Raw genomic sequence first — 9,477 nt, 5'->3', positions numbered from 1 at the left:
AACCGCAGACGTCTTAAATGTCCTTTTGTAATCGAGAGATGTTCACTTTTTGCGGAAGAGCAAAAAAGCAAGTTTTTCTTTTTTTATATTATTACGTTTTTTAATTTGTCACACATACCATATATGTATATACATCACCAAACGTATCACATAACAATGTAGGGTAGATGCATCAGATAATATCTGGTCCAAATTTATCCTTCTGCATGTAAAATAATATAATTAAGTTTTTAAAGAAGAGGGTAAAACCAGTGACTTTTTAATTATCATTTTTAAATATAAATTAAAATAATTAATTATTTGCAATTGTAAATTTTGTAATTTTGATTAATATTCTTATTTTAGTATTAAAAATGTTACAAAATATAAAATTTTATTTAGCAAAGAAATCGAATTATTTACTGGTGCATCTATTCTAGTACTCTACACGTTGCTGCGTTTAGTTTGAATTTAGTTTCATTTTCACTTTTCATCAGATACCTTCCGCAAACAAGGCAAATCTCATCGATATTCAATCGCGATATTCTTGATGTCTTGTTCGAGTCGATAATCACGAAACTTAGAACTGCAGCAAACGCTTGTCGCTTACCGTCACGAGTTTTACGATCGTTTTCACGCACATCATGAAGTAGAAGTAGTGTCTTCTGGGTACTCGAGGGCCCCGTGCTCAGGGTGGCGTCCCCATCGCCCCGAGCTAGAGGAAATATGCCCACCGTATATGTGCGATGTCCAATATTTTCACGATCCGCTCCTACTACACTGTACCGCAGGCGTTCGCCTGGTTTAGCGATCTTATGGTGGAGCACGCCGAGATCTTCTGGTCGCTATTCGCCGTCGACATGGATAAAGTCCTTGCGGAACAACCACCCGACACATGGGACAGTTTTCCGCTGTTCCAGATATTGAACGATTATCTCAGGACTGACGGTAAGTTAAACCTTCATTCAAGATCATTTCCTAACATTTTTAATATTTTATTACTTTTTCTTATTTCTTAGATATATTTGAGACTCCATTACTTTAAGTATTTTTAGATCAAAAAATTCTATACATGATGTCAAAATTTAATTTGCAGACAATTTGAAGAACGGAAGATTCCATCAGCATTTACGCGATACGTTCGCGCCATTAGTAGTGCGTTACGTTGATCTAATGGAGACGTCGATCGCTCAATCGATTCATAAAGGTTTCGAGAAGGAGCGATGGGAGATAAAAGGGAACGGTTGCGCCACTTCGGAGGATCTTTTCTGGAAACTGGATGCGTTGCAATCGTTCATCGGTGGGCTGCACTGGCCCGATCAGGAGTTCAGGCAACATCTCGAACAGAGGCTGAAGCTGATGGCTTGCGACATGGTGGAGTCGTGCATACAAAGGACCGACGCGGCCTTCCAGCAGTGGCTGAAGAAAGGCGTGACCTTCATCTCGACCGACTACATCATACCGTCGGAAATGTGCGCTATGGTGAACGTTATTTTGGACGCCAAGAATCAGAGTTTTAAGCTTTGTACTGTCGATGGTGTCGATGTGGTAAGTTCACGATCATTGGGAAAACCGGTCCAACACAATATAATATTCCGCAGTTTCAGTACAACACTTGCGACAGAATTTATAATGTGTAAAAATATAATATTTTTACACCAAAAATGTAATATATATATATATTTATGTATAAAAAATGTTAAATGTTAAAATTATTTCTTCACGTTAAATGCGGTAACGGACATGTGCTGAAATTAATTATCCAACTCAATATATTCCATATATCGTATGATTCAGGCGTTCGCCTGGTTTAGCGATCTTATGGTGGAGCACGCCGAGATCTTCTGGTCGCTATTCGCCGTCGACATGGATAAAGTCCTTGCGGAACAACCACCCGACACATGGGACAGTTTTCCGCTGTTCCAGATATTGAACGATTATCTCAGGACTGACGGTAAGTTAAACCTTCATTCAAGATCATTTCCTAACATTTTTAATATTTTATTACTTTTTCTTATTTCTTAGATATATTTGAGACTCCATTACTTTAAGTATTTTTAGATCAAAAAATTCTATACATGATGTCAAAATTTAATTTGCAGACAATTTGAAGAACGGAAGATTCCATCAGCATTTACGCGATACGTTCGCGCCATTAGTAGTGCGTTACGTTGATCTAATGGAGACGTCGATCGCTCAATCGATTCATAAAGGTTTCGAGAAGGAGCGATGGGAGATAAAAGGGAACGGTTGCGCCACTTCGGAGGATCTTTTCTGGAAACTGGATGCGTTGCAATCGTTCATCGGTGGGCTGCACTGGCCCGATCAGGAGTTCAGGCAACATCTCGAACAGAGGCTGAAGCTGATGGCTTGCGACATGGTGGAGTCGTGCATACAAAGGACCGACGCGGCCTTCCAGCAGTGGCTGAAGAAAGGCGTGACCTTCATCTCGACCGACTACATCATACCGTCGGAAATGTGCGCTATGGTGAACGTTATTTTGGACGCCAAGAATCAGAGTTTTAAGCTTTGTACTGTCGATGGTGTCGATGTGGTAAGTTCACGATCATTGGGAAAACCGGTCCAACACAATATAATATTCCGCAGTTTCAGTACAACACTTGCGACAGAATTTATAATGTGTAAAAATATAATATTTTTACACCAAAAATGTAATATATATATATATTTATGTATAAAAAATGTTAAATGTTAAAATTATTTCTTCACGTTAAATGCGGTAACGGACATGTGCTGAAATTAATTATCCAACTCAATATATTCCATATATCGTATGATTAATATTTGTGTTTTTAGCATCAATATCATTCCAAGATCGATGACATGATTGAAAAGACCTCGGCGGGAATGAATCAAGGAATGATTAATAAATTAATAACGGTACTGGAAGCGACACTCTCGAAGCTGTCTCGTTACGATGAGGGTTCGCTCATCGGCTCTATTCTCAGTCTTACGGTATTTCGTTCCGCTCAATAATATAAATTATCTATATTATCTATATTACCTATTCTCAATTTTATGATATTTTATACCGATCAATGATAGATTATTTATCAGAAAGCCGAGGTGTGACTCAAATGACATCATAAACTTAAAGAATTATTAAAACTTTTTTAACACCTTATAATATCTAACAATTTATTTTTAGAAGGTATCAGGAAGCGGGAAAGAAATGGGACAAGCCTATGTAAACTTTACAAGAAATTGTATGGATCAGATTCGCAGCAAAGTCCTTGACGAGTTGTGGATTTTGACTTTCTTCGAGGTAAGAGTTAATAAAAACAAGATAAACAGGACTTCAATTTTAATAGTAATTTGTCTAAAGAAAAATTGACACATTATTAATACGTTTGCGTTATTGGATGTAATTTCGCTAAATTATTTTAATTTGTAGCAATGGTATACGGCGCAGATACAAATGTTATGTAATTGGTTGTCTGAGAGGCTCGATCATAGCCTGCATCTGTATCAGTGTACTTGCCTAGCTCACATCGTGAAAAAGATCTATTCGGACTTTGAGCTTCAGGGTGTGATGGAGGAGAAACTCAATACGAAGACATATCAGACTATAGACAAAAGGATGAAGACGGAAGAAGCAACTTGTGCCTTAACCATGAGCGCTCAGAATGAAGAGTAAGCTTTTTTAATCTTTCTAACAATAAAATTAAGAAATATATCTAGCAGAACTTCCAAGAAAATATAAAAATATATATTTTTTTTTAAATAAAATTTTTTCCCGTAGAGAATATAAAGAAAGAGAAAGAGAGAGAGAAAACTGTAAATCTATATCTTTTTATATAAATATTAATATTCACGATTTACTCAATTACATTTATCCGAATTTTGCCATTTAGAAAATTTTGAGTTGAAAAATTATGAATTAATTTTTTTCCTTTTTGCAGAGGGCTTTCGGAGAATGGCAATGACGACGAGGTTGAGAGACCTAAGACAAAAGTGACGATCGTTGAGACGATAACGGAAGACGCGAATTATGTAGCTAATCTGAGCAATGTCACTTCGAATGTTGTTGGCAAAGTCGGTAGTATGTTTGGCAAGGGCATTGGCGGTCTTTCTACAAAATTCGGCTCAGCCAGCAATTGGTTCTAGTTATTGTTTCTAGCACTCTGCCAGTAAAAAAAAATCTTACATTCGACTAGTATGTTCCTTCGTCTAAATAAGAGGATGCGAACGAGGCAAGATTTCTAAAGGAGGCAAGGGCATTGGCGGTCTTTCTACAAAATTCGGCTCAGCCAGCAATTGGTTCTAGTTATTGTTTCTAGCACTCTGCCAGTAAAAAAAAAATCTTACATTCGACTAGTATGTTCCTTCGTCTAAATAAGAGGATGCGAACGAGGCAAGATTTCTAAAGGAGTAGCCAGTACCTTATAGGCAGTACGATGATCTAGAGTTTTGTCCATATAAACAAATGATATGATTAAAACGATGCAATCGATCGGATCAGTTGGCTTTTATCGTCTCGCGAAATCGTTTCAATTTTATTGCGGATTTGTGAGACTTTCGATCGTTCGTCCGGAATTAATACTAAAAAAATTACTTATTGATTGATCACGATTGGAAAACTAATTGCTGATATATTTTCGTTTACTTAGGTATAGTTTTTGCATATTAGATGTCGTAACGAGTGTGCTAACAATTACGCGAACTCATTGTAAACTTGTTTTAATTTTAATTGATCGATTATGTTTGATCTCAGGTAATAGCGAAAACATAGTCGAAATATATTTGGAAAGGCTGATTATGTGCGAGAACACGCAGGATATAGACGAGAGTAAACGCGTAGATATATTTAATCATATTACAAAGGTATATGTATATAAACGTATACATGCACACATATGCAACGTGTAATTATGAGATACATTTTGTCGTGGTCTGCATGTGTCAGACTAACGTCGTTAATATATATACATTAGCTGAATTATCAGAACACAGAATATATAAAATTTTTCCTACTGTGTACCGCGAGTTGGTTTTGCGGATTTAGTTGTCGAAGGATAAAAGCAAGGGCACGTATTTTGCGTAAAACTGGGAAAGATTCTCGGGTCGATTGCAACGTTACTTGGATGTGGAATATGGGGAAACGCGACAGAAATATGGAAAATCTCGAAACGGAAGAGAAAAAAAAGGAAAAGAAAGAAATACGCGACTTGTCGAAACCGCTTATCGAGTTAATTTCGCGACCAATAATGCTTTCTCAACTGTTAGATACGATCGCTGTTATCTGTTGGACGACCATTCGCCCGATACTCGAGCAGAATGTTCCTTTGTGATAAGAAATAAGATACACAAGATGAGATCAAGATTTTGTCAAAAAATATTTCATCTCTTTCGCAACGAATCTAGAGTCGATTTTTCTAGAGTGCAAGAACTCTCAGCATTAAAAATTTCATCGCAATTGAGCTAAAAATCTCTAGGAAATTAAAATTAATATTTAAAATTAATCCTCTAAAATTTAATTGATAAAATATCTTGCAAATTTTCGCTAAGGATCGATTCTATATTCATCTGTGTCTCAAATATTTTTTGAAGCCTTCGGCACTCTGTATAAGAAAATTGATACTGATTGTTATTCACATATATCGTGGCATATTCAGATTGAAATGATAAATGTTGATTTATAATTCGTATAGAGAACTCGATTGATAAGTTTCCCAAACGGCAATAAATAATAGACATCTCAGCGTAGAATTTAAAGGATTAATCGGGTCGTAACTTGTGATATATTGTTGGCGTAATCTTTCGTAGTTTTTTCCAATGGTACTATAATTATTAAACACATACGCAAAGAAGTTTAAGCAAATTATTAACTAGTCGCGATCGAATGGTCGCCGACAATCATCAGAAGCAGTGAACGTAATAGCACGTTGTGTTTCTTACCTGCGTTATATTATTATACAAATCTATGCACGATATCGGTAATGGAATAACGTATCGTCCGCGAATTACTGCATATATAAAGAAATTAATTGACTATTTATTTACGGACGAGAAAAAAAACGCGAGTAACTATCCACGGTAAAGAAACTTTATTGGCGAGAGTCTAGTCGAGAAAGGTAATCAAAGAATTCGCCATTTATTAAAGAAGGTTAAAATTTTTATTTTAACATTATAAGAACGATAAAGGGAAAATTCTTTAATTAAAAATCATCCGAAGACTATTAATGTTCCGCCAGAGTAAAGTTCTTCAATGTACACCAAACTGTGTGCTCCTTTGAGAATATTTCATACTTAAGGGTAACTCTCGCGATTGTAAAATTTTCTAGCAGTCTCAAAATATTGGGAGTAATTCTCAATCGAATCTGCTATAGATTTTTGCTGCCGGGGGAATCGCTTTTGAGAGGATTGAAATACATAAACGAATCGCGTGCGGGTTGGGCACTGAATCGCTTTCGATTTTGCTCTAATTAACGAATTGTGCGCGACGGGAAGGAAATATATATCTTTTCTTTTTAACTTTTTATATTTTTTTGCCGTTGTCGTTATGATACTAACGTCCTATAAAAGACAAGTGTTATGTAGGTTTACAATGCAGGAGAGCCTTGTCCCTGGATCACAAGACGCATGTATATTTTCAACACTTCACGATATAATGTTCGTATATTAATGGATATTTATTCAGCTTGATATAAACTCTTGAAAGTGCATCAAACGCGAAAGTATAACAGCGAGATAGGATGAAAAATGTACGTCCCTTAAGAATTTTAATTATTTTACGTTGCGATATTTCGTGTATAAATTTTTATTTGCGTGTTTCTATGTTTTTTTTTTTAAATGCGCGAGACAAATCCTAATCGCCTTTATAATCGAGCTCTCTGAGCTCTCTCTGTCTACCTCAAGTTCGAAGAATCATTCCATTGTATATGTAAAATAATTCCAGAATAAGATAATCGAGAAAAAAATTAACATAATTAAGTTGATACAAATACGAAGTTTGATTCGATTCTAAACTCATAATTGGGATAAAACTTGGTTTTTTGACAAATCAAATTTTAGAGATCTATATAGTTCATTCTAAATAAGAAATTACGCATTTTAGGGAATCATAATGTCAAGTTTCTTGTTAACATCAATTTTCTTATTTATTGCCTGGTTACCGGCGGACACATTTTTCATTCTACTTCGATGAGTAAGGCAGTATAAAATTAAACGTAAAAGAGGAGGATAAAAATACACATACAACACACACACAAATATAGAGCAGTCACGCGAACGCGAGGCGAGGGATTTACCATTCGTTTGTACATATTTTAGCGATGGCGAAACGGGTTAAATGCGCGAGACAAATCCTAATCGCCTTTATAATCGAGCTCTCTGAGCTCTCTCTGTCTACCTCAAGTTCGAAGAATCATTCCATTGTATATGTAAAATAATTCCAGAATAAGATAATCGAGAAAAAAATTAACATAATTAAGTTGATACAAATACGAAGTTTGATTCGATTCTAAACTCATAATTGGGATAAAACTTGGTTTTTTGACAAATCAAATTTTAGAGATCTATATAGTTCATTCTAAATAAGAAATTACGCATTTTAGGGAATCATAATGTCAAGTTTCTTGTTAACATCAATTTTCTTATTTATTGCCTGGTTACCGGCGGACACATTTTTCATTCTACTTCGATGAGTAAGGCAGTATAAAATTAAACGTAAAAGAGGAGGATAAAAATACACATACAACACACACACAAATATAGAGCAGTCACGCGAACGCGAGGCGAGGGATTTACCATTCGTTTGTACATATTTTAGCGATGGCGAAACGGGAAAGAGTAAACTTTTTATATTTATCACAAAAAGAACGAAGCATGAGAGAGGAACGTGTAAATTATCTCACGGCTCGGCAGTTTCTGTATCGACGCAAATTTCTAGAGATGATGTTTTCATCGTCGACTTCCGAACTTGACAGAATATTTTTTGATGCATTGCACATACATACAAGTTTATAAAATAGGGCGACCAAAGGCGAGTTCCTTTTTTTTCTCTCAATCTTTCTCCTATTTCTTTGTTTCTGTCTCTCTCTCTCTCTTCCTAATTATCTCTTTCTTTCTCTCTATCTTTATCTCTCTCTCGCCAGAAATTGACAAGTGCATATTAATTTGCTAAAAAATGAGATAAATATTATACACTCCATACACAGATTCTTTTGATCTCATTATATTGTTACATATTTTTCTCATTATATTGTTAGACTCAAAAAACGCAAAGTTCTATGTAAAGCACAGTTTTCTAAATGTTATATTATTTTTGACACACGTCGCGGCTAGTAGTGATATACGTTGGATTAAGGCTACATTGTTAAACTCGATTTAATTGAGAGATCTTTTTTTTTCTTAAATTGACGAAAATATCACGTGGAATGCGTAATAACGCCTGATAGAAATATCTTTATTTTATGCCTCGGATTTTTTCCTCATTTTTATATATTTATATTCTTTTTATCTCATTTTTCTTATAATTGTCTATATAAGCCTTTGAAATTCACCGCAAGCCACAAATATAAAAAAATCTAAATTAAGAACAGTTTTTAATTTTCAATAATTAAAGAATTAATAATGTCAAAAAAACTTGATAAATTAAAGCCGCGAATGTATAAATGGATTACAAAATTTTATTTTTTAGTTTTAAATAAATTTTGTCGTATCAGAAATATTTAATCGAGTGTAATCAAGTTTGACGTTATCAAGATATTTAATACTAAAAATTTTATATTTAAGCAGAGAAGAAACCAACAGAATATAAAAGAAAACAAGAAATATTCAGAAGCCTGATGAGCGCATTATTGCAATTGCTTGAATGTTTCGTCACTGATATCGCAATAACCAAGAAAGTGCAGTGATACAATTGTATGATTTATCGCCACGATTATGTATATCAATACCGATTAAGTAAATGCGGCCTTAATACATACACCGTACATGATAATTTTCGTCGCGATCGTGACGAGATTCTTCTAGAGAACGGAAGGTCAAGCGCGAGCGAGATTTGTTTAAGCCCAAAGAAAGTGAAGTGGGAAAAAAAAGAAAAGAAAACACGTGGGGAATTTGAAACTTTATCAAAAGTAAAAAAACAAAAAAACATCCAAATTATTAATACTATACTTATCAATGCTAACGACGTTAGAATTATTATGATTATCGTGGTTATTCTTACTATTGGTAATTCTCCTATACTCTACTAATTAGATTAGGACTGTTACGAAATGATCTCTCTCTCTCTTTTTATCTCACTCTTTCTGTCTATCTGTCTACCTATCTATCTATCGATTTACCGATGTATTTCCGTCTCTATTTCATTATTCCGACAATAGTAACTCTTCACCGATCGAACTTCGATACGAACACTTCTGTCGCCAGCTCTCTCTATCTTGTCTGTCTGCCTTTCTTACTTTTTCGTTTTTATCTTTGTCCTACCTGTTTCCTCTTCTTATCAAATTCCTTTTTCTCCCCTCTCTTTCC

The 9,477-nt window shown here is 35.0% G+C and overlaps 1 protein-coding gene across 10 annotated transcripts in view; it reads left to right on the top strand.

Moving 5' to 3' along the window:
- LOC115237763 (calcium-dependent secretion activator) overlaps positions 1-5,811 on the top strand; it is a 25,684-nt gene extending 19,873 nt beyond the window's left edge. For 6 of the 10 annotated variants that reach the window (XM_029811018.1, XM_029811021.1, XM_029811019.1 and 3 more), the window contains 7 exons: positions 771-927; positions 1,076-1,527; positions 2,797-2,955; positions 3,149-3,265; positions 3,395-3,633; positions 3,903-4,051; positions 4,212-5,811. In XM_029811018.1, coding sequence (XP_029666878.1) covers positions 771-927; positions 1,076-1,527; positions 2,797-2,955; positions 3,149-3,265; positions 3,395-3,633; positions 3,903-4,051; positions 4,212-4,267 — 1,329 coding nt within the window. In that variant the 3' untranslated portion in view covers positions 4,268-5,811. Of the gene's footprint in view, positions 1-770; positions 928-1,075; positions 1,528-2,796; positions 2,956-3,148; positions 3,266-3,394; positions 3,634-3,902 lie in introns of all 10 variants that reach the window. The other 4 variants (XR_003884395.1, XR_003884394.1, XR_003884393.1 and 1 more) reach the window with 4 other exon arrangements.
- The last annotated feature ends 3,666 nt before the right edge of the window (positions 5,812-9,477 follow it).

This window comes from Formica exsecta, unplaced genomic scaffold, assembly GCF_003651465.1.
Source record: "Formica exsecta isolate Colony F162 unplaced genomic scaffold, ASM365146v1 scaffold308, whole genome shotgun sequence".
Lineage (NCBI taxonomy): Eukaryota > Metazoa > Arthropoda > Insecta > Hymenoptera > Formicidae > Formica > Formica exsecta.
The sequence above is the reverse complement of the archived record's forward strand: the minus strand, read 5'-3'. Positions and strand labels throughout refer to the sequence as shown.